Raw genomic sequence first — 26,710 nt, forward strand, 5'->3', positions numbered from 1 at the left:
ATGTATTTCCGTGAGAGCCATATAGTATTTTTTTAACACTGAATACAACTAAATGTGTGCATTTTTAAGTAAGACCAACATTTTTAGAGTATAATAAGTCTCTTATTCTTTTTAATAACATTGTTATTCTGAAGTTAACCAATAATAAATAAAATACTTCTTACCATTAATGAACAGGTGCGGAAGAAAGTGGATTGATGGATTAAAATGCATGAGAATGTTTTATATTCTGAATGTTATTTTTAACACTGATTACCAGCGGAATTATTCATTACTTATCGTGTTAAGCAATGTCAGCTAAGATTTATCCGAGAGCCAGATGCAGACATCTAAAGAGCCACATCTGGCTCTAGAGCCATATGTTCCCTACCCCTGCTCTACAGCATGACTAAATTGTTGCGTATTCTTCCAGGGACCACTGCGAATCAACCCCAAGAAGTACCATGAAGCTTTCATCCCTTCTCCTGTAAGTACATTTGACTGCAATGTCTGCTCCAAGTCAAATCGAAAGCATTTTGTTTTAACTAAACCGAACTGAATTACAGTAAGTGTACAGTACATTGCTGGAAGAAAACATGACTGTGTTTGCTTACAGGATGACACACGAGATATATTTCTGGATGGGATTATAGCTCGTAACAGGGCATTAAATGGAGACATAGTTGTGGTGCAAGTCTTACCACGGGAGCAGTGGAAGGTAAGTTGTACTCTCATGTATTGTGGGACCTCGGTTTTCGTTCTAAAGGGTTCTTTGAAAACAAACGGTTCTTTCTCTTAGGAAACGATGTAAATCCAATGTTGACACAAAAAACTTTGATAGAGAATAATTCTAGTTTTGCATGCAAAAAAACAAGGGAAAATGCATGTAAGTGATGAATGAAATGGATAAATGAATAAAATATTTTAAATTAAATTGTGTTAAAGGGGAACATTATCACAATTTCAGAATGGTTAAAACCATTAAAAATCAGTTCCCAGTGGCTTATTATATTTTTCAAAGTTTTTTCCAAAATTTTACCCATCACTCTATATCCCTAAAAAAACTTCAACGTGCCTGATTTTAACCACCCGTCCATTTTCCTGTGACGTCACATAGTGAAGCCAACACAAACAAACATGGCGGAAAGAACAGCAAGCTATAGCGACATTAGCTCGGATTCAGACTCGGATTTCAGCAGCTTAAGCGATTCAACAGATTACGAATGTATTGAAACGGATGGTTGTAGTGTGGAGGCAGGTAGCGAAAACGAAATTGAAGAAGAAACTGAAGCTATTGAGCCATATCGGTTTGAACCGTATGCAAGCGAAAACGACGAAAACGACACGACAGCCAGCGACACGGGAGAAAGCGAGGACGAATTCGGCGATCGCCTTCTAACCAACGATTGGTATGTGTTTGTTTGGCATTAAAGGAAACTAACAACTATGAACTAGGTTTACAGCATATGAAATACATTTGGCAACAACATGCACTTTGAGAGTACAGACAGCCCAGTTTTCATCAATTAATATATTCTGTAGACACACCCTCATCCGCGCTCTTTTCCTGAAAGCTGATCTGTCCAGTTTTGGAGTTGATGTCAGCAGGCCAGGGAAGCTAGGGTCGATATTCTTCTCTTGACGGTGTGAGCCAAGACATCCAGGGGGTTTAGCTCGCTCGTCTGCGGGAACAAACTGCCGCCATTGCTTGCCGTGCTACCGAGGTCCTTTGTCCCTGAATTGCTCACACACTCCGGCAGATTCAATGGGGGTCTGGCGGCAGATTTCTTTAACTTTATCGTTGGAAATGCATCTGCTTTGAGTGTCGCAGGATATCCACACATTCTTGCCATCTATGTCGTAGCATAGCTTTTGTCGGTAAAGTGTGCGGAACAAACGTCCAATTTCTTGCCACTTTCGCATCTTTGGGCCACTGGTGCAACTTGAATCCGTCCCTGTTCGTGTTGTTACACCCTCCGACAACACACCGACAAGGCATGATGTCTCCAAGGTACGTAAAACAGTCGAAAAAACGGAAAATAACAGAGCTGATTTGACTCGGTGTTTGAGAAAATGGCGGATTGCTTCCCGATGCGACGTCATGTTGTGACGTCATCGCTCCGAGAGCGAATATTAGAAAGGCGTTTAATTCGCCAAAATTCACCCATTTAGAGTTCGGAAATCGGTTAAAAAAATATATGGTCTTTTTTCTGCAACATCAAGGTATATATTGACGCTTACATAGGTCTGGTGATAATGTTCCCCTTTAATTCACCCTGTTTATCAAACATAGGCACTCTTGTTATTTAGACTTAGACATCCTTTTTATTGTCATTCAAATTTGAACTTTACAGTACAGATAAGAACAAAATTTCGTTGCATTAGCTCATGGTAGTGCAGGATAAAAAATCAATAAGGTGCAGATATAAATAAATAGATTACTGTACAGATAAATACATTGCACTTTTGCGTATGCATCCACGTTTATGGATGTATGTTATATTGTCTTTATGTTCCAGCCAGTTAATCCATTTTTTGGGGGGAATTGAGGGGATTATTATGATGCGTTCAAGAGTCTTACAGCCTGAGGGAAGAAGCTGTTACAGAACCTGGAGGTTCTGCTACGGAGGCTGCGGAACCTCTTTCTAGTAATATAATATATAATAGCTATAATAGCAAGAGTGCACGGACACATGCCAAATTTAGTCACAAGCATGCGTTCTACAAAACTAAGGGTAACACAGTATGGCGCTTACTACTTTACCAACCGCTAGTAAGCGCCATATTACCCTTGATTGCTTGACTCACTCTAACGCTGTGGTGCCTTCAGAGACACACTGAAAACATATACCGTATTTTTCGGACTATAAGTCGCAGTTTTTTTCATAGTTTGGCCGTGCTCCAGTGCGATTTATATATGGTTTTTTCCTTCTTTATTATGCATTTTTGGCAGGTGCGACTTATACTCCGGTGCAATTTATACTCCGAAAAATACGGTAACTGTAATTTATTTTGAAAATTTTCCCCATCATTTACAATTCTTATGTAACAAAAGAACGTGTTTTTCTTTTTCTTTTTTTTAATGCATTCTAACTCGTAAATAAACGCTAGCAAAAGTCAGCTAACAATGGCGCAAATGAGATTTGCTCTATTCTGCCTACAAGCGCTTTGAAAACATCCAAAAACTTCCATCAGCAATTTATATACCGTATTTCTCGGAGTATAAGTCGCACCGGAGTATAAGTCGCACCTGCCGAAAATGCATAATAAAGAAGGAAAAAAACATATATAAATCACACTGGAAAAAAAACTGCGACTTATAGTCCGAAAAATACGGTACATGCTGTAAATATATATTTAATGTAGTAATATTTTAGAGCTTATGTAACGAAAATTTCGTTCTTATCTGTGCTGTAAAGTTCACATTTGAATGACAATAAAAAGGAAGTCTAGGTCTAAGTAATGGTCACATTAATTTATATATTAATGTGTGTCATATTCTCTACTGCTTGCTAGTTAGCTGAGTTATTGTGTAGAAATATGGGGAAATAACTACAAAAGTACACTTCATTCATTAACGGTGTTACAAAAAAGGTCAGTTAGAATAATACATAATGTTGGATATAGAGCACACAAGAACCCTTTATTCATTGAATAAAAAATACTGAAATTCCACGACATAGTGAATATTCAAACAGCTGAAATTATACACAAAGCAAACTATTACCTGCTAGCAATGTTCCCTCTAATTGTTCATGTGTGTGAGCAAACGCACAAACTCCCTGAGCATTCAGTGGAGCACATGTGAGCAACATCAGACGTGCACACTGTGGCCACACCAGCGTCACACCTGTCCCAAACCTGACATCATAACAATTTAAATGTTTTATTAAAATAATTTTCTGATATAAGTGACTTAGCCCTCTTACAATGACAATAACAAAAAAACATGTTTTTCATGACCTATGTGCTAGTATTGTATGTCTGGCTGCGGGTCCTGCCTTTAAAAGAAATGTTACCCCTTTCAGAGATTCCATTTAGTTCCTGTTACTTTCTGTCTGTAAATTACATCTTTTTATTAGCATTTATGAAATCTAGTGACAATATTTCATGAATAATATCCTTAGATTAACATTCTTAATAAATGGCAGTAAAATAAGCACACATTTGATTGTGGAGTCAGAGTGTTACAACCTGGCATTTACACATTGTGTGGCGTTGGAGTTGTCCGACTTTTTGTGGGGCCATAAACGCAGCACTGGCTAAGTGCGTGTGTTGGTGCAGGTGAGACAGAGCGAGCGGCTTCTGTTAAAATGACGGATGATAAAGTTGGTTTAAGCCTGGTTTGTATGGCAGAAAATTACCAGTTTTTATAGATAAAAGTTTGTTTTACTCATGTTTTTGGTGTGGTTACAAACAGTTTTGCTTTATAAAGTGATTGATGGAATTCTTGTCCGTAAAGTGTCTCGACAGACGATAATTGAACTGTGTTGACAAAGATTGTTTTATTCATTGGGGCCACTCTTGTTGTCACCTGTCACTCATAGAGTTGCATTGCAAAATCATACAGAATAAATTGTAATTGTTTATTTTGTTTAGAGTTCAGATGGGATTTTTGATTTCCTTTCATTAATTTGCTGTGCGCAGAGGACGCGTGAGCAGTGCGCAATTGCACAGGCGCGCACCTTAGAGGGAACGTTGCCTGCTGGCCAAGAATATACAACAATTCTTCTCAAAAAAAAGGAGAAATATTATCTTACAGAAAAATGTACGCACGTGCAACACTTTAGACCTTCAGTATATCAGTATGTGGAATTAAATGATGGAATGGATTAAAGGGGAACATTATCACAATTTCACAATTGTTAAAACCATTAAAAATCAGTTCCCAGTGGCTTATTATATTTTTCGAAGTTTTTTTCAAAATTTTACCCATGTTTGTTTGGCATTAAAGGAAACTAACAACTATGAACTAGGTTTATAGCATATGAAATACATTTGGCAACAACATGCACTTTGAAAGTGCAGACAGCCCAATTTTCATCAATTAATATATTCTGTAGACATACCCTCATCCGCGTTCTTTTCCTGAAAGCTGATCTGTCCAGTTTTGGAGTTGATGTCAGCAGGGGTTTAGCTCGCTCGTCTGCGGGAACAAACTGCCGCCATTGCTTGCCGTGCTACCAAGGTCCTTTGTCCCTGAATTGCTCACACACTCCGGCAGATTCAATGGGGGTCTGGCGGCAGATTTCTTTGACTTTATCGTTGGAAATGCATCTGCTTTGAGTGTCGCAGGATATCCACACATTCTTGCCGTCTCTGTCGTAGCATAGCTTTCGTCGGTAAAGTGTGCGGAACTAATGTCCAATTTCTTGCCACTTTCGCATTTTTGGGCCACTGGTGCAACTTGAATCCGTCCCTGTTCGTGTTGTTACACCCTCCGACAACACACCGACGAGGCATGATGTCTCCAAGGTACAGAAAACACTCGAAAAAATGGAAAATAACAGAGCTGATTTGACTCTGTGTTTGAGAAAATGGCGGATTGCTTCCCGATGTGACGTCATCGCTCCGAGAGCGAATATTAGAAAGGCGTTTAATTCGCCAAAATTCATCCATTTAGAGTTCGGAAATCGGTTAAAAAAATATATGGTCTTTTTTCTGCAATATCAAGGTATATATTGACGCTTACATAGGTCTGGTGATAATGTTCCCTTTTAAGCAAAGAAATCAAACAATGTACTAATATGATCCACTTCAAGAAACTCTTCAAACTTAAAGTGTTTACAAAGTACAAAGAAGAAGAACTATGATAAACATTCTGAATTTATTTCTTCCATCCATTCATTTTCAAAATAATCTTACTCATCTCACCATATGAAGTATTACTTACTTCACCAAGTATTATTTATTTATTTATTCTTATCGTTATTACTTATGGAGTATATTGTGAATAAATTGAGAACAGGAAGTGAACAAAAGTTTTAGCAACTGTTATGTAAAAGAAAAGGGATAAGCTCTGCTTCTTACTCCTTTTCGAACATGTTGAATAGAGAAACTGGAAATTGTGATGTATCATGTTGTATGCTTGCATGTTCCAAATAAACTCAAACTCAATTTATAGAACATGTACTATTTCCATGTTTTGGTCATTTTAAGGATACTAATTTCACAGACTCATCTCAGTGTTCGCTTTTTTTTTTCAACAACTACATCAGAGCAGATTTCATGAGAGCCAGCGACTACTTTGGAACAAATGATGATCCAGAACTTTAAATTTTTGAGCCTAAATATACGTTTTAGAAGCCGCGCGATGAACAGATCCAGCAAGGAGCAGTAATGCTAAGCGCTAAACAAGAAACACAAACTACGAACAAGCCTCTTTTCATGTCTTTCTTGTCTAAGTTGGCTGTCAAAGTTCACCAACTTCTCGGTTTACGGCAGGGGTGTCAAACTCAAATACAGAGTGGGCCAAAATGTAAAACTGAACAAAGCCGCGGGCCAAGGTTGAACAAATTAACCTTTTAATAGGGACCCAAACAAGTTTTGCATTGAATATTGAACAAGCAAGGCTTATATAACTTTATAGTGACATGCAAAATCGAATTTAAAATAATAATAATAATTAAAAAATATCAATGGCATATCAAATACAATTTAAATAGAAATTTAATGCCTCTTTTCTATTTGCAGCCTTCTGAGGTAAATATCAACATTAACTTTTTCCACAGGCTAATACATTTGAAAATAAAATAACAATGAATAAACCAACCATTCAGGACTTTAAACTGCTCAGTTTGCAACACACTGATCTAATCTGATGTGCTCAAGCCAGATACCTGCCATCTTTTCTTGGATGCTAGTTCATTAATGTCGGGGCTCAGGCTTTGAGCTGAGGCAACCTTCATTATCCAACGAAGGTGTTCATCAGTCATTATATCTCGTAGTCCACCCGGACCACAGTCTTGGGGGCGTGCCTTAAAGGCACTGCCTTTAACGTCCTCTACGAGCTGTCGTCACGTCCGCCCCCCCCCCCCCCCCCCCCCACACACACACACCTTGTAGCGTCCCGGAAGAGTTAGTGCTGCAAAGGATTCTGGGTATTTGTTCGGTTGTGTTTGTTGTGTTTATGTTGTGTTACGGTGCGGATGTTCTCCCGAAATGTGTTTGTCATTCTTGTTTGGTGTGGATTCACAGTGTGGCATATATTTCTAACAGTGTTAAACTTGTTTATACGGCCGCCCTCAGTGTAACCTGTATCGCTGTCGATCAAGTATGCGTTGCATTCACTTGTGTGTGCGTGCAGAAGCCACACATATTATGTGACTGGGCCAGCACTCGTTGGACTGGATGAAAAGCGGATGTGATGATTTTCGGGAGGGGCACTGAAATTTGGGAGTCTCCCGGGAGGGTTGGCAAGTATGAGAATTAGCTGTGTTACCGCGGCACCGCCGCTGTATATAATCGGCTGGCCAGCTCCAGTGTTAATTTGATATCGCCTCAAGGGCAAAGTGAAATTACACGCCGGGCCAAATTTGGCCCGTGGGCCAGAGTTTGACACCCATCGTTTACGGCCATAATCCTTCCACTCTAAAAGTTGGAGGCATTATTTATAATCTAGAATTAACTTTCACTAACTAAGAGGCGATACAGCAGCTCACCGGCTCAGTATGTCAATAGCAGCATAAGCTAGTTCAGTGTTTTTCAACCACTGTGCCGCGGCACACTAGTGTACCGTGAGATATTGTGTGGAATGCCGTGGGAAATTATGTAATTTCACCTAATTGGGTTAAAAATATTTTTTGCAAACCCGTAATTGTCTGTGCTGTAAAGAGCTCGGCAGAGTAACCGAGGTGGCAGCAGGTAGCTAATTTCTTTGTAGATGTCGGGAACATGGTTTGTCGTGATCACAATATGCAGACGACAGCGGTAGGCAGCGTGCAGGTAAAAAGGTATCCAATGCTTAAACCAAAAATAAACAAAAGGCGATGAAGATTAGGGATGGCTAAGCAAAACCAAACTAAAACTGAACTGGCTGAAAAGTAAACAAAAACAGAATGCTGGACGACAGCAAAGACTTACAGCGTGTGGAGCAGACGGCGTCCACAAAGTACATCCGTACATGACAATCAACACCAAAATAGGAGCGCAAGACAAAAACTAAAACGCTACACACAGGAAAACACCAAAAAAGTGTGATGTGACAGGTCGTGACAGTACACCTACTTTGAGACAAGAGCTATATTGATCCATGCTTGGTTATGGTTTGAATTTTATATCCAACAATTGCGAGAACGACTCTTTACTGTTAATATCGGCTGCTGAGTTTCATTGTTTTTTTTCTGCTGGTGGTGTACCCCTGGATTTTTTCAATGAAAAAAATGTGCCTTGGTTCAGAAAAGGTTGAAAAACACTTAGCTACTTAGCAAACTATGATCACGACACTCCTAAAAGTAGTACTTATAGTGGTTAGAGTGTCCGCCCTGATATCGGTAGGTTGTGGTTCAAACCCCGGCCGAGTCATACCAAAGACTATAAAAATGGGACCCATTACCTCCCTGCTTGGCACTCAGCATCAAGGGTTGGAATTGGGGGTTAAATCACCAAAAATGATTCCCGGACGCGGCCACCGCTGCTGTCCACTGCTCCCCTCACCTCCCAGGGGGTGATCAAGGGTGATGGGTCAAATGCAGAGAATAATTTCGCCACACCTAGTGTGTGTGTGACAATCATTGGTACTTTAACTTTATAATAACAAAATCGCTAATACTTGGTTATTGTTAATATTCAGGTCAGGGGATGTAAATGGAGTATTGTTGGTGGTTTTTGGATGTTTTTTTAGATGCCTTTATTGGCACGATAGAGTACTATCATTAGCTGCATTGTGAGCCACCTCATACTTGCCGTATATTATGAATTTGAATGCATAAACAAAAAAAAAATATATATATATATATGTGTACAGTGAGACAGTGTTTGAAGACCGAGACAAAAAATGTTGACCTTAAACAAAATCCTTATCCTACTATGAAAACCGATGTACCATATGCAAAAGGGTTTGATCCTGACACCACCAACCTGGATGTTAGTCATATAAAGTTAAACATTTTTCAACAGTTAAAAAAAAACAACAACATACATTTGGTGTCAATGACTGATATAATTGTTTGTAGGTTGTGAGGTCAGACACTGACTGCGAAGGAGCCAGTGAGCCAGAGACCCAGAAGGGAAGCGTGGCGCACACTGCCCTGAGTAAGATGGCGCAAAAGCCGCGCGTGTCTGTTGATGAACAGCGTAGTGACCAGGATGAACTCGCATGCAAAGGTCAGAACATACCCCTCACAAATATCAAAATGTTTGTCCGAACAATGAGTCTCACTGTTGACTTGTTTAAATGCATTTAATTAGTGATGTTCAGATCAGGGTTGTATGATGCCAATTCCGATACCAATCATCCATGAGTGATATCGGCCGATAAAGATACCGATCACTTGTATTAACTGTAACATTTACAATTTATTTAAGGTGAGTGCTATTGACAGTCTAATGTCAACACATTGTTCAAACAAGTTCGTCATTCCACACAATTGTTTCAGTAAAACAAAGTCCGTAGTGCACAATAAATAGGTATGTATGTCATGATAACCGTGGTAAAACTTCCGATGGTGAGATTTACCGTTTTAAAGTAAAATGTTATTATTAAAACATTTTTTAAATGTTTTTCATTTTATTTTTATTGACATCCAGCATCAGACATTCCTATCCATTACATCATATTCACATACATCATATATCTGTTCCATCCATCCATCCATCCATCTTCTTCCGCTTATCCGAGGTCGGGTCGCGGGTGCAGCAGCCTAAGCAGGGAAGCCCAGACTTCCCTCTCTCCAGCCACTTCGTCCAGCTCTTCCTGTGGGACCCCGAGGCGTTCCCAGGCCAGCCGGGAGACATAGTCTTCCCAACGTGTCCTGGGTCTTCCCCGCGGCCTCCTACCGGTCGGACGTGCCCTAAACACCTCCCTAGGGAGGCGTTCGGGTGGCATCCTGACCAGATGCCCGAACCACCTCATCTGGCTCCTCTCGATGTGGAGGACCAGCGGCTTTACTTTGAGCTCCTCCCGGATGGCAGAGCTTCTCACCCTATCTCTAAGGGAGAGCCCCGCCACCCGGCGGAGGAAACTCATTTCGGCCGCTTGTACCCGTGATCTTGTCCTTTCGGTCATAACCCAAAGCTCATGACCATAGGTGAGGATGGGAACGTAGATCGACCGGTAAATTGAGAGCTTTGCCTTCCGGCTCAGCTCCTTCTTCACCACAACGGATCGATACAGCGTCCGCATTACTGAAGACGCCGCACCGATCCGCCTGTCGATCTCACGATCCACTCTTCCCTCACTCGTGAACAAGACTCCGAGGTACTTGAACTCCTCCACTTGGGGCAAGATCTCCTCCCCCAACCCGGAGATGGCACTCCACCCTTTTCCGGGCGAGAACCATGGACTCGGACTTGGAGGTGCTGATTCTCATCCCAGTCGCTTCACACTCAGCTGCGAACCGATCCAGTGAGAGCTGAAGATCCTGGACAGATGAAGCCATCAGGACCACATCATCTGCAAAAAGCAGAAACCTAATCCTGCAGCCACCAAACAAGATTCCCTCAACGCCATGACTGCGCCTAGAAATTCTGTCCATAAAAGTTATGAACAGAATCGGTGACAAAGGGCAGCCTTGGCGGAGTCCAACCCTCACTGGAAACGTGTCCGACTTACTACCGGCAATGCGGACCAAGCTCTGGCACTGATCATACAGGGAGCGGACTGCCACACTCAGACAGTCCGATACCCCGTACTCTCTGAGCACTCCCCACAGGACTTCCCGAGGGACACGGTCGAATGCCTTCTCCAAGTCCACAAAACACATGTAGACTGGTTGGGCAAACTCCCATACACCCTCAAGGACCCTGCCGAGAGTATAGAGCTGGTCCACAGTTCCACGACCAGGACGAAAACCACACTGTTCCTCCTGAATCCGAGGTTCGACTATCCGGCGTAGCCTCCTCTCCAGTACACCTGAATAGACCTTACCGGGAAGGCTGAGGAGTGTGATCCCACGATAGTTAGAACACACCCTCCGGTTCCCCTTCTTAAAGAGAGGAACCACCACCCCGGTCTGCCAATCCAGTGGTACCGCCCCCGATGTCCACGCGATGCTGCAGAGTCTTGTCAACCAAGACAGCCCCACAGCATCCAGAGCCTTAAGGAACTCCGGGCGGATCTCATCTACCCCCGGGGCCTTGCCACCGAGGAGCTTTTTAACTACCTCAGCATCCTCAGCCCCAGAAATAGGAGAGCCCACCACAGACTCCCCAGGCACTGCTTCCTCATAGGAAGACGTGTTGGTGGGATTGAGGAGGTCTTCGAAGTATTCCCTCCACCGATCCACAACATCCGCAGTCGAGGTCAGCAGAACACCATCCTCGCCATACACCGTGTTGATAGTGCACTGCTTTCCCTTCCTGAGGCGGCGGATGGTGGTCCAGAATTGCTTCGAAGCCGTCCGGAAGTCGTTTTCCATGGCCTCACCGAACTCCTCCCATGTCCGAGTTTTTGCCTCTGCGACCGCTGAAGCCGCACACCGCTTGGCCTGTCGGTACTTGTCCGCTGCCTCAGGAGTCCTATGAGCCAAAAGAACCCGATAGGACTCCTTCTTCAGCTTGACGGCATCCCTCACCGCCGGTGTCCACCAACGGGTTCTAGGATTACCGCCACGACAAGCACCAACTACCTTGCGGCCACAGCTCCAATCAGCCGCCTCGACAATAGAGGCGCGGAACATGGTCCATTCGGACTCAATGTCCAGCACCTCCCTCGTGACATGTTCAAAGTTCTTCCGGAGGTGGGAATTGAAACTCTCTCTGACAGGAGACTCTGCCAGACGTTCCCAGCAAACTCCTCTCTGAGCTGCCACCTTAACGTGGTAGAGGAGTTTGCGTGTCCCAATGATCCTAGGAGCTATGTTGTCCGGGGGCTTTATGCCCCCTGGTAGGGTCTCCCAAGACAAACTGGTCCTAGGTGAGGGATCAGACAAAGAGCAGCTCGAAGACCTCTATGAAGAAAACAAGCAAGGAACCCAGATTTCCCTTGCCCGGACGCGGGTCACCGGGGCCCCCCTCTGGAGCCAGGCCCGGAGGTGGGGCACGATGGCGAGCGCCTGGTGGCCGGGCCTGTCCCCATGGGGCCCGGCCGGGCACAGCCCGAAGAGGCAACGTCGGTCCCCCCTCCAATGGGCTCACCACCCATAGTAGGGGTCATAGAGGTCGGGTGCGATGTGAGCTGGGCGGCAGCCGAGGGCAGGGCACTTGGCGGTCCGATCCTCGGCTACAGAAGCTAGCTCTTGGGACGTGGAACGTCACCTCGCTGGGGGGGAAGGAGCCTGAGCTAGTGCGCGAGGTGGAGAAGTTCCGGCTAGATATAGTCGGACTCACTTCGACGCACAGCAAGGGCTCTGGAACCAGTTCTCTCATATATCTGTTGTCTGCCCTAAATGTCAAAATATTTTTTGTTTATATCCCTATATCCCAACCATACCACACACCCCCCCACAAAAAAAAGAAAGAAACAGCAAAAAAACTAAGTAATATCTACAAATACATCAATTAAATAAACAAAAAAGAAATAATACATTAATAATAATAATAATCAGAAATAAAATAAAAATATAAACAGATGTGTGTGTGTGTATATATATATATATATATATATATATATATATATATATATATATATATATATATATATATATATATATATATATATATACACATACACATATATAAATAAATTAATATAATATATTAAAAAAAATTTTTTTTTCGAAAAACCCTGATTGGTAACTATACTTTGATAAACTCATAGGCTGACTGGCGCCAGCTCGCTACCTTAAATGCTAACTTGAAAACAAGAGACATTAATATCGTTCACCATTAAGAAACGACATATAATCTAAACTTGGAGTAGACACAGTAGGATGATAACCGCCATGATAACCGTGGTAAAACCTCCGATGGTGGGATTTACCGTTTTAAAGTAAAAAAATATTTATTTATTTTTATTTTCGTTTTTTTTTTATTGACATCCAGCATCAGACATTCCTATCCATTACATCATATTCACATACATCATATATCTGTTGTCTGCCCTAAATGTCAAAATATTTTTTGTTTATATCCCTATATCCCAACCATACCACACACCCCCCCGCCCTGCGATGAGATGGCGACTTGTCCAGGGTGTACCCCGCCTTCCGCCCGATTGTAGCTGGGATAGGCTCCAGCGCCCCCCGCAACCCCCAAAAGGGAATAAGCGGTAGAAAATGGATGGATGGATGGACCACACACCCCCCCACAAAAAAAGAAAGAAACAGCAAAAAAACAAAGTAATATCTACAAATACATCAATTATATAAACAAAAAAGAAATAATACATTAATAATAATAACAATAATCAGAAATAAAATAAAAATATAAACAGATGCATATATATATATGTGTATATATATATATATATATATATATATATATATATATATATATATATATATATATATATATATAATGTATATACACATATATACAGTAAATATATTAATATAATATATTTAAAAATTTTTTTTTTTTTTTTCGAAAAACCTTGATTGGTAACTATACTTTGATAAACTCATAGGCTGACTGGCGCCAGCTCGCTACCTTAAATGCTAACTTGAAAACAAGAGACATTAATATCTTTCCCCATTAAGAAACGACATTTAATCTAAACTTGGAGTAGACACAGTAGGACGCCACAATGCCCGCCAGAAATAATACGGACAAGCGTCTCTTCATGTCTTTTTCGCCATCTCCGTGTCTGTTGGCTGTCAAATTTCACCAACGTCTCGGCCATAGCAAAACAAGGGAATTAAGAAGCGACAAAAGTTGTCTGATGTGTGGGAACACTTCACGCTAAAATGGAAGGAAAACGCGGTCGTATGCAAACATTGCAAAGTGGAGCTTGCATAACACAATAGCACAAGTTTGATGCTATAGCACCTGTCGAGAAAGCATCCGATTGAGGGACGTCCGGAGGCGAGGTAAGTGTGGAAGGATGCATATATGTTTAAGAGTTCCTTCTTTTTACATAGTCATGTTTAGAGTAACAAGTACTTTTTCTTTTTACATTCTACCAGTCTCTCTTTGTCTTCAGATTGTCTGTTTTGTGTCTTACGTTGGAATGTGAAGACCTCCCCCACTAGTTCCTTATCAGTGGTGCGAGGGGGAGATGGAGGTTTTCTTCGTGTGAAAAGAAGTTGGCTTTTCCGTTGGAATGCCAGATCGACTAGAGTAGCCGATATGAATGTATTGATTAAGTTAATCTCCTGAAATTTCATAAACCTTGAAAATATTCCAATTCTGTCTTGATGGTCCTTCTTATTCAGCATATATGTCATCGAAAGAACTTGGGATTGACCAGTAACTTAGATTCCCTGGGAGGAAAAGCTGGTCCGATGCAACATAAGTCATCTATTATCAAATGTAAACGGAACAGTTGTGTTAGTAAAATAAATGTTATTCATCATGATAACCAGGATGTGTTCTCTCCCGCCAAGTCATCAAATGCCGCCAAAAGGTGTTTAATACAACACTATCCGAACTGTCGTGTTCAAGCAGCCTTTCATTACTAACCACGTGAAATTAGTCGTGCAAAGTTATTCAAGTCATGCAACCACATGCATTTGCAGCCACTATAGTCTCTGTCGAATGTAAGAGTGCCAAGTCCTTGTTCACAATGGTAGCACTTGTGTGCCAAGTTCCTGTCTGCCATATTGGTTCTGAATATGAAGTTGCACATTTCAAATGCAGCATTAAAGGCACTACCTAATTCATGTTTTATATTTGATATAATGAAAACTGTTCTTACTGATACTAACAATATATTTTTTATTTTAACTTTCTCAGGGAATATTCATTTTTAACTAATTGTATATATTTGTGTTTTCATCTCAAACATGTTATGATGGCAAAATGAACATTGATTACTATTTTGTATGCAATGAATGCAATGAACTAAGGCTGCAGCTAACGATTATTTTTCTATCGATTAATCTATAGATTTTTTTTCTTTCGATTAATCGATAGATTTTTTTCGATTAATCGATAGATTATTTTTCCTTTTGCCGATTATTTTTTTTATTTAAAATGAAGATGAAAAAATAAATGTAGGCCAGTTTTTTCAAAAGGCATGGCTTTTATTTACAAAAAAAAAAGTATGGCCACTCAGTCAACATTGACAACAACATGACAGAATATTCTGTAACAATGTAAACATTTAAAACTTAACATTTAACAAAAATAAAAGTAGCTTATTTGCTTTTTAATGTGCAAATATAAAATAAACATGCAGTGCAAATCTTAATATTCTGCAATAGTATAAGCATTTCAAAAGTAAAAGTATTGCTTATTTTGCTTTAAAATGTGCAAAAATAAAGATAAACATCCAATACAAAAAAGGGCGTATTTCCTTGAATTGGCGCTGGGTTTATAGTATTCGCATGCCTCGAATTACTGCCGGGTCAAACTCGTTTCGCAAAATAATTAGCGCATGCTTAGCATTACCACCAGCTCAGGATTAACGCCGGGTCAAGCTCGTTTCGCAAAATATTATTTTTATTCGCGCATGTCTAGAATTTCCGCCGGGTCAAATTCGTTTCGCAAAATAATTAGCATATGCCTAGAACTTCCGCCGGGTCAAACTCGTCACGTCACGAGTCATCATTTTGAAAATGGAGGAGGCTGATTTCAATCATTTGAAATCGCATAAAGGGAAGAAGATTAAGAGCTATTCAGTAGGATTTAAGGTCCAAGCTATTGAATATGCTAAAAAGAACAGTAAGCAGCTATGTTTTATTAATATACCGTAGCTGCGTGTGTCAAATATGAGTCATTAAATGACTCCCGCCTCCTGCTGGTAGAGGGCGCTAGTGATCCTTCTTGCGACTACCGGTACTGCAGAAGACCGGTGCTGCAGAAGAATACAACAAGCAAGAGTGAGCAGCGATCGTTTGCTTGCACTTTTAACATGGAGGATTACATATCTAAAATAAAACAGTTTTTTAAACTGGACTTTCAATCGAAGCAGTAGGTAATAATTAAAGGAATATCTCCATCGAGACAGAGACTTTTATAACGGAAGAAAGATAAGGAAGACTTCTATAAACAAGTTATCGATGCTTTTGATCAGAATACTCATTTATAAGTAAAAGTAAGACCATAATAACGTTTTTTTTTTAATTAAAAGTGCTTTTCATGATGGTATCCTTACATCACTCAAATTTATAAGCGCAGGTCTAAATTTACCCCACGCCTTTTGGTAAGCGCAGGAGTGAGAAGAGGTTTTAAATTAATTAGCGCCCCGGAGGCTATTCAAGGAAATAAGGTATGCGACGTGTCGACGCACAAAAACGGTGTCGACGTATTTACGTAATCGATGACGTCGACTACGTCGACGCGTCGTTTCAGCTTTACAATGAACTGTATTGCATTCTTAAAATTTAAAACTGTTGTCATTAAGTGGTTTGTCTTTTTATATTGTTTATGTACTGTTGGCAGGTTGAAAACAGCTCTGCGGATTTGCATGGAGAAACCAATAATAATAATAATACTAAATTAGATTTATATAGCGCTTTTCTACATTTAAACGGCACCGTATAATCATCAAAAACGCACAAGAAACAAGAACTTTGTTTACGTGGTCATACCACACACACCTGTTTTTATTAGCACACACAAATTGGCACAATCAACCACGGACGCATTTCAGCTGTGCGTGTCAGCCTTCAATAATGAAAAACGGGCGTTTAGGAAATAAAAGACAATTAGGCCAAACGCAATAATTGAGGGAACATCTTAAATGAATTAAACCTTAATTAAGCAAAAATATGATTTATTCGATTACTCTATTAATCGATCGGGATATTCGATAAAAATACTCTATTACTAAAATATTCGATAGCTGCAGCTCTAGTGTATCTAATCACCGCAGTACGTTATTGTTTCAGTTACCTTTGTTTGCTACATAAGGAGTATATGGGTAATACGTAGCGCTATATTAAATGAAGTCTTATATTAATATACTTACGGTATCAAAAGTGGACATTATTCCAATCTTTGGCAAGGCAGAATTTTTGATGCAGATCTCATTAGATTGTGCAGGTGTGCACAGTGGAGTGTGGTTGTGCGACAGTCCATCTGTTCACTGGCATCTAAATGAAGGTTTTTTTTCTCTGTCATCTGTTTGCAGACTCACTGAAAAATACTTTAACACCACAGTCCAATGGGGAAACACTCCAAATGACCGCTAAAGTGAGCTCTCTACTTACTTGCTTTATCTTTGATGATAATTATCTGCAAGATATCTCTCTGATTGAAACATTTTAAGTTTATGACGATATCATTTTTTTGTGTCAGGTGGTGTACATTGTGGAAAAAAAGCACTCGAGGGCTGTGACAGGTTCCCTAAAATTTCTACCGGACAAACCTTTCGCTATGTTCTCCCCTGTGGACCACCGTGTGCCAAGGATTAATGTCCCCCTCACGGACTGTCCAGAGAACTTTTGCTCCCGCCCGGGTGATTACGCCAGCACCCTGTTCATCTGCCGTATCACCGACTGGCCGTCTGACAACAACTTTGCAGAAGGGTGAATATTATAGTGTTGAAATATAAGCAGAGCTTTCTAAAATACAGTCATGATCAAGCGTTTACATACACTTGTAAAGAACATAATGTCATGGCTGTCTTAAGTTTCCAATCATTTCTACAACTCTTATTTTTTTTGTGATAGAGTGATTGGAGTACATACTTGTTGGTCACAAAAAAACATTCATTCAATTTCTCTTTGTTGACCAGTGTCTTCACCTGCTGCTGCCACTAATCGCTCCCCTTTATACAGTCGCGGTCAGAAGTTGACATACACTTGTAAAGAACATAATGTCATGGCTGTCTTGAGTTTCCAATCATTTCTACAACTCTTATTTTTTTTGTGATAGAGTGATTGGAGCACATACTTGTTTGTCACAAAAAACATTCATGAAGTTTGGTTCTTTTATGAATTTATTATGGGTCTACTGAAAATGTGACTTGGTCAAAAGTATACATACAGCAATGTTAATATTTCCTTACATGTCCCTTGGCAAGTTTCACTGCAATAAGGCGCTTTTGGTAGCCATCCACAAGCTTCTGCTTGAATTTTTGACCACTCCTCTTGACAAAATTGGTGCAGTTCAGCTAAATTTGTTGGTTTTCTGACTCGGACTTGTTTCTTCAGCATTGTCCACACGTTTAAGTCAGGACTTTGGGAAGGCCATTCTAAAACCTTCATTTTAGCCATTACTTTACCACTTTTGACGTGTGTTTGAGGTCATTGTCCTGTTGGAACACCCAACTGCGCCCAAGACCCAACCAACGGGCTGATGATTTTAGGTTGTCCTGAAGAATTTGGTGGTAATCCTCCTTTTTCATTGTCCCATTTAAAGCACCCAGTTCTATTGGCAGCGAAACAGGCCCAGAGCATAATTTGAATTGAATTGAAGTATTTATTTCAAACCTGCACAGTACAACAGCACACTTTTTTTTTTTTTTACATTTTGGCAGAGACATTTATGCAAGGCTTGAAAAGGGGTTGGATGAAGCAGATGCTTATAATATCCCAACCCCTCTCACTCATTCCACATTTAACATAAACAATATAATACAAGAACAATACTATACAAAGAAAAACTCCTGTACACTAACAATACAATAGTACCACTGTTACTATGAGACAAGACAAGGTGAGACAAAACACACACACACAGGCCTAAACACTCTCTGACCATACACCTCTTTCCCATCGCTCTGTGCGGAGGGCATCACTCTCTTTCCTCCTCGTACTTCTTCAGTGCTTCTTTTTTAAACAGTCTTTTAACTTGAATCATGTTGGAACATGTTTTTGACTCGTCCCCTAAGTTGTTCCACAGAGTGACAATACTACCACCACCGTGCTTGACGGTAGGTGTGGTGTTCCTGGGATTAAAGGCCTCACCTTTTCTCCTCCAAACATATTGCTGGGTATTGTGGCCAAACAGCTCCATTTTTGTTTGGAGGAGAAAAGGTGAGGCCTTTAATCCCGCCAACATCATACCTACCGTCAAGCATGGTGGTGGTAGTATTATGCTCTGGGCCTGTTTTGCTGCCAATGGAACTGGTGCTTTACAGAGAGTAAATGGGACAATGAAAAAGGAGGATTACCTCCAAATTCTTCAGGACAAGCTAAAATCATCAGCCCAGAGGTTGGATCTTGGGCGCAGTTGGGTGTTCCAACAGGACAATGACCCCAAACACACGTCAAAAGTGGTAAAGGAATGGCTAAATCAGGCTAGAATTAAGGTTTTAGAATGGCCTTCCCCAAGTCCTGACTTAAACATGTGGACAATGCTGAAGAAACAAGTCTGTGTTGGAAAACCAACAAATTTAGCTGAACTGCACCAATTTTGTCAAGAGGAGTGGTCAAAAAACTCAAGCAGAAGCTTGTGGATGGCTACCAAAAGCGCCTTATTGCAGTGAAACTTGCCAAGGGACATGTAAGCAAATATTAACATTGCTGTATGTATACTTTTGTTTCATCTGACATCACATGGACAACGATAAGACTTCTGTGGTCAGATGAAACAAAATTGAGCTGTTTGGCCACAACGCCAAGGGACATGTACCGTATTTTTCGGACTATAAGTCGCCGTTTTTTTTCATAGTTTGGCCGGGGGTGCGACTTATACTCAGGAGCGACTTATGTGTGAAATTATTAACACATTACCGTAAAATATCAAATAATATTTACCTCATTAACGTAATAGACTAGACCAGTGGTTCTTAACCTTGTTGGAGGTACCGAACCCCACCAGTTTCATATGCCCATTCACCGAACCCTTCTTTAGTGGAAAATAAAATGTTGTTTTTTGTTCAAATTCAAGACAAAGTTATATGTTTTTGGTAACACTTTAGTATGGGGAACATATTCTAAGTAATAAAGACTTAATTTAGAGTTATTTGGACACTAGGGGAACATATTCTAAGTAACAAAGACTTAATTTAGAGTTATTTGGTTAGGGTTAGGGTCAGGGTTAGAGGTTTATAATAAGGCCATGCCGAATAAGGCATTAATAAGTACTTAATAATGACTAGTTAAGAGCCAATATGTTACAAATTTGCATGTTAATAAGCTACTAATTAATGGTGAATATGTTCCCCATACTAAAGGGAGAAGTTTTTATTTACACGATGAGTCGGGTGTGTCTTGACCTCCGCCGAACCCCTGAGCCCGACTCACCGAACCCCTAGGATTTGATCGAACCCAGGTTAAGAACCATTGGACTAGACGTATAAGATTTCATGGGATTTAGCGATTAGGAGTGACAGATTGTTTGGTAAACGTATAGCATGTTCTATATGTTATAGTTATTTGAATGACTCTTACCATAATATGTTACGTTAACATGCCAGTTGGTTATTTATGCCTCATATAACGTACACTTATTCAGCCTGTTGTTCACTATTCTTTATTTATTTTAAATTGCCTTTCAAATGTCTATTCTTGGTGTTGGCTTTTATCAATTAAAATTTCCCCAAAAAATGGGACTTATACTCTAGTGCAGAGGTCGGCAACCCAAAATGTTGAAAGAGCCATATTGGACGAAAAATACAAAAACAAATCTGTCTGGAGCCACAAAAAATGAAAAGCCATATTACATACAGATAGTGTGTCATGAGATATAAATTGAATTAAGAGGACTTAAAGGAAACTAAATGAGCTCAAATATAGCTACAAATGAGGCATAATGATGCAATATGTACATATAGCTAGCCTAAATAGTATGTTAGCATCGATTAGCTTGCAGTCATGCAGTGACCAAATATGTCTGATTAGCACTCCACACAAGTCAATAACATCAACAAAACTCACCTTTCATGCACAACGTTAAAAGTTTGGTGGACAAAATGAGACAGAAAAAGAAGTGGCATAAAACACGTCCTAGAAAGTTGGAGAAAGTTATACATGTAAACCAGGTGTCGGCAACCCGCGGCTCTAGAGCCGCATGCGGCTCTTTAACGCCGCCCTAGTGGCTCTCTGGAGCTTTTTCAAAAATGTATGAAAAATGGAAAAAGATGAGGGGGAAAAAAATATATATATTTTTTGTTTTAATATGGTTTCTATAGGAGGACAAACATGACACAAACCTCCCTAATTGTTACTGTTATTGTTTATATTAAACATGCTTCACTGATTCGAGTATTTGACGAGCACCGTTTTGTTTTACTAATTTTGGCGGTCCTTGAACTCACCGTAGTTTGTTTACATTTCTCCGACTTTCTAGGACGTGTTTTATGCCACTTCTTTTTCTGTCTCATTTTGTCCACCAGACTTTTAACGTTGTGCATGAATGCACAAAGGTGAGTTTTGTTGATGTTATTGACTTGTGTGGAGCGCTAATCAAACATATTTGGTCACTGCATGACTGCAAGCTAATCGATGCTAACATGCTATTTAGGCTAGGTATATGTACATATTGCATCATTATGCCTCATCTGTAGGTATATTTGAGGTAATTTAGTTTCCTTTAAGTCCTCTTAATTCAATGTATATCTCATGACACACTATCTGTTTGTAATATGGCTTTTAATTTTCTGCGGCTCCAGACAGATTTGTTTTTGTATTTTTGGTCCAGTATGGCTCTTTCAACATTTTTGGTTGCCGACCCCTGATGTAAACAAACTATGGTGAGTTCAAGGACCGCCAAAATTAGTAGGACAAAACGGCGCTCGCCAAATACTCGAATCAGTGAAGCATGTTTAATATAAACAGTGTGCTTTGTAACAATTAGGGAGGCTTGTCATGTTTGTCCTCATACAGAAACCATATTAAAACAAAAAATAGATTTTTTTTCCCCTCATCTTTTTCCATTTTTCATACATTTTTGAAAAAGCTCCAGAGAGCCACTAGGGCGGCGCTAAAGAGCCGCCGCAGGTTGCTGACCCCTGCTTTAGTGCGACTTATATATGTTTTTTTCCCTTCTTTATTATGCATTTTCGGCCGGTGCGACTTATACTCGGTAAGCAAATATTAACATTGCTGTATGTATACTTTTGACCCAGTCACATTTTCAGTAGACCCATAATAAATCCATAAAAGAACCAAACTTCATGAATGTTTTTGTGACCAACAAGTATGTGCTCCAATCACTCTATCACAAAAAATAACAGTTGTAGAAATGATTGGAAACTCAAGACAGCCATGACATTATGTTCTTTACAAGTGTATGTCAACTTCTGACCACGACTGTATAAAGGGGAGTGATTAGTGGCAGCAGCAGGTGGAGACACTGGTCCCATCCATCCATCCATCTTCTTCCGCTTATCCGAGGTCGGGTCACGGGGGCAGCAGCCTAAGCAGGGAAGCCCAGACTTCCCTCTCCCCAGCCACTTCGTCCAGCTCTTCCTGTGGGACCCCGAGGCGTTCCCAGGCCAGTCGGGAGACATAGTCTTCCCAACGTTTCCTGGGTCTTCCCCGCGGCCTCCTACCTGTCGGACGTGCCCTAAACACCTCCCTAGGGAGGCGTTCGGGTGGCATCCTGACCAGATGCCCGAACCACCTCATCTGGCTCCTCTTGATGTGGAGGAGCAGCGGCTTTACTTTGAGCTCCTCCCGGATGGCAGAGCTTCTCACCCTATCTCTAAGGGAGAGCCCCGCCACCCGGCGGAGGAAACTCATTTCGGCCGCTTGTACCCGTGATCTTGTCCTTTCGGTCATAACCCAAAGCTCATGACCATAGGTGAGGATGGGAACGTAGATCGACCGGTAAATTGAGAGCTTTGCCTTCCGGCTCAGCTCCTTCTTCACCACAACGGATCGATACAGCGTCCGCATTACTGAAGACGCCGCACCGATCCGCCTGTCGATCTCACGATCCACTCTTCCCTCACTCGTGAACAAGACTCCGAGGTACTTGAACTCCTCCACTTGGGGCAAGATCTCCTCCCCAACCCGGAGATGGCACTCCACCCTTTTCCGGGCGAGAACCATTGACTCGGACTTGGAGGTGCTGATTCTCATCCCAGTCGCTTCACACTCAGCTGCGAACCGATCCAGTGAGAGCTGAAGATCCTGGCCAGATGAAGCCATCAGGACCACATCATCTGCAAAAAGCAGAGACCTAATCCTGCAGCCACCAAACCAGATCCCCTCAACGCCTTGACTGCGCCTAGAAATTCTGTCCATAAAAGTTCTGAACAGAATCGGTGACAAAGGGCAGCCTTGGCGGAGTCCAACCCTCACTGGAAACGTGTCCGACTTACTACCGGCAATGCGGACCAAGCTCTGGCACTGATCATACAGGGAGCGGACTGCCACAATCAGACAGTCCGATACCCCGTACTCTCTGAGCACTCCCCACAGGACTTCCCGAGGGACACGGTCGAATGCCTTCTCCAAGTCCACAAAACACATGTAGACTGGTTGGGCAAACTCCGATGCACCCTGTTGACACTGGTCAACAAAGAGAAATTGAATGAATGTTTTTTTGTGACCAACAAGTGTATGTCAACTTTTGATCGCAACTGTACATTCTCATTTTTGTTCCTGTTTTTTTGTTATTCTGTGCTCCATCAGCCGGCTGGCAAAGACATTGGGTCAAGCTGGAGAAATTGAGCCGGAAACGGAAGGTATTCTGGTCGAGTACGACGTGGATTTTTCCGACTTCTCCGATGAAGTGTTGGCATGCTTGCCCAAGAATCTGCCCTGGACCATCCCACCTGAGGAGATGACCAAGAGAAGAGACCTAAGGTGGAACCGCACGCTTTTACTGATTACTTTATTGGTTGGCGCTGTGTACATTTACGGCGTTCTGGCGTTCCCTTTGCCCCAGCACAGTTGAACGTGGGTGCTCGGTACCCCTGCATGTGCATTCTATTAAGTAACAAATTCATCTGACTCGTAAAGGAAAATTGTGCTTTGGTGTGTAGGAAAGAGTGCATCTTTACAATTGACCCTGCGACTGCCAGAGACCTCGATGACGCCTTGTCCTGTAAACAACTTCCAGATGGTAATTGACACTTTGATAGATAGATCTTTGCAATAAGAGACAATATTGTCGAAATTAAATTAGAATATTCCTTGCCTAAAATGGGAGTTATATGTTTTCCTTACAAGATATGTTTCTTCAGTTTGAAGATTAGCGGTCTGAAATTTAGCCATTGAGTTTTTTTCTTTATTATAATATTGCATTTTGTTTTTGATTGCAACATTGTTAAAATTGGACATAACAATAAAGTACACACTTTCTCTTGAAGTGGAACTGCACTTTTTTGGAATTTTGCCTGCCGTTCACAATCACAATCGTTTCTTTTGCATTCGAACATGTAAAAATTGGCTTGTTCTTGATGGCGAGTCTAAATCACTTTCAAAATGCATTCAAAAACCGTCAACAATACTTACTTTGCCTTCTGTAATCTGTATAATCAAGCTGTAGCAACATTGTTTTTGTAAGCGCAAACACTGAGGAACCCTTTTTCTAGCCTTGTGCTTCGGTATAAGCCGTAAAAGCTAACGACAGAAAGAGATAAGCTCGCTTCTATGTCAGCACGAAACGCGTTTTGAGTTTGTCATGCGCAACACAATGCGATCGGACACCAATCTGTACTGATTGAAAAACATGAACAATCGTATTACAGTATCTGTAAAGTATTGGCCCACATTTAAAATGTTTGCATTCAGTAGAGCTAGTTAGAAAGCGCATGTACTGTAGTTGTAATGACACGCATGACGTGCTGCGTGTATCGTTATCAAATATAAAATCTGGTCCAAAATCAACAGGACGTTTCCTGTTGATTTTGGGTAAGCAATCCATTTACATCAAAATAGCTTGTCTTCAAATTCCCAATTTGCAACATTCGGTGACTTTCACCTCACTCTATTGGCTTCCGCCTGCTCCAAAGTTTCACCATTTTCTTTGTGCTCGCTTCTTTAAGCAGTAGTTCATCCTCTGTATATTCAGCTTCAAAATATAAGATTGTGAATCCAAATTTGACCAAAAATAGTCGCTACCAAGTCTGCCATGATTAGAACACACGCGCGTGTTTTGATTCCGGAAGTAGAAATGTATGTTGCCAGAAGTCAGACGTGCGTTGCTACGGAAACAGAAAATCAATGCGCGGAAGAAGTCAGTCACGGAAGTGATTAAAACAATCAAAATACGGTAAATATTGTACATATTACATATTGTTATGAACGTGTCTGTTACTACATTCTATATAGACTTGCAGTGTGTATATTTAAATTGTTGCTCGAGGGTTTTTTAAGTTGTTTTAGAGGGCTTTGAAGGTCACAAAGCTGACTCCCATTAGCTGCAACTTTCAAGCATTTTTTTTATCTTTAAAATCCTAAAACAAAAAAAAAAAAAGGACGTGCGTTTTTGTCTGTCATGATGATTGTGAACGATAGGCAAAATTCCCAAAAATGTGCAGTTCCCCTTTAAGACCTCTTTGGGCCCTACGGACTCCCATTATAACTATTTTCTAACAGACTAATTGTGTTATATTATGATGCTTTTTCCATAAAAACCCAATGAATCTCATTCTTGCAGAGTGAAAAACAAGAAAATAATTATTTTTGCTGTAATTGCGCACCTAACCTCCCCAGTGGCACCAGAAAACCCTGATGCATAATTCTCAGAGCTTTGATGAGCGTAAATTAGTTAAGCTGCCATTGAAACGCAATTATAAAGAGGTCTTGGGCAGTTATATGTAACATTGCAGATGTACTGTGTATGAAATACTTATATGAACCAAGTCCTGCTTGCTTTCCCTCTCATTCTATCTAGCTCAGTAGGCGCTGTTAAAGTTTTTTTTTTTTTACTATATCAAAATAAATGTCATGAATTACTGACTTATTCAAGGCTGTAATTACCCAGCCCCAAATATTCCACTCTGCCACTGCCTGACCAGGGCTCAGAAAATCTGCAGAGACTCCTCCCACCCCCCACCAAGGACTGTTTTCACTGCTGGACTCTAGAAAGCATTTCCGAAGCAGAACCTAACAGCTTCTTCCCTCAGGCCATAAGACTCTTGAACGCATCGCAATAATCCCCTCAATTCCCCCCCCAAAAACAGATTAACTGGCTGGAATATAAAGACAATATAACATACATCCATAAACATGCATGCATATGCAAAAGTGCAATATATTTATCTGTACAGTAATCTATTTATTTATATCTGCACCTTATTGCTCTTTTATCCTGCACTACAACGAGCTAATGCAACAAAATGTTGTTCTTATCTGTACTGTAAAGTTCAAATTTGAATGACAATAAAAGGAAGTCTAATTTTAAGAAATCATGCATATTTTGCATTTTCCCATAATATTTTGGACAAAATGTCATAAACATAACAAAATAATAAAATCAATCAATCAATCAATCAATCTTTATTTATATAGCCCTAAATCACAAGTGTCTCAAAGGGCTGCACAAGCCACAACGACATCCTCGGTACAAAGCCCACATACGGGCAAGGAAAAACTCACCCCAGTGGGACGTCGATGTGAATGACTATGAGAAACCTTGGAGAGGACCGCATATGTGGGTAACCCCCCCCCTCTAGGGGAGACCGAAA

The 26,710-nt window shown here is 40.9% G+C and overlaps 1 protein-coding gene across 2 annotated transcripts in view; it reads left to right on the plus strand.

The window, feature by feature from the left end:
- dis3l2 (DIS3 like 3'-5' exoribonuclease 2) overlaps positions 1–26,710 on the plus strand; it is a 70,426-nt gene that overhangs the window by 13,035 nt on the left and 30,681 nt on the right. For both annotated transcript variants that reach the window (XM_061934987.1, XM_061934981.1), the window contains exons 4-10: positions 413–466; positions 596–697; positions 9,153–9,303; positions 17,312–17,373; positions 17,479–17,708; positions 23,709–23,882; positions 24,062–24,141. In XM_061934987.1, coding sequence (XP_061790971.1) covers positions 413–466; positions 596–697; positions 9,153–9,303; positions 17,312–17,373; positions 17,479–17,708; positions 23,709–23,882; positions 24,062–24,141 — 853 coding nt within the window. The remainder of the gene's footprint in view (positions 1–412; positions 467–595; positions 698–9,152; positions 9,304–17,311; positions 17,374–17,478; positions 17,709–23,708; positions 23,883–24,061; positions 24,142–26,710) is intronic.

Source organism: Nerophis lumbriciformis, linkage group LG03 (assembly GCF_033978685.3).
Source record: "Nerophis lumbriciformis linkage group LG03, RoL_Nlum_v2.1, whole genome shotgun sequence".
Taxonomy (NCBI): Eukaryota; Metazoa; Chordata; class Actinopteri; order Syngnathiformes; family Syngnathidae; genus Nerophis; species Nerophis lumbriciformis.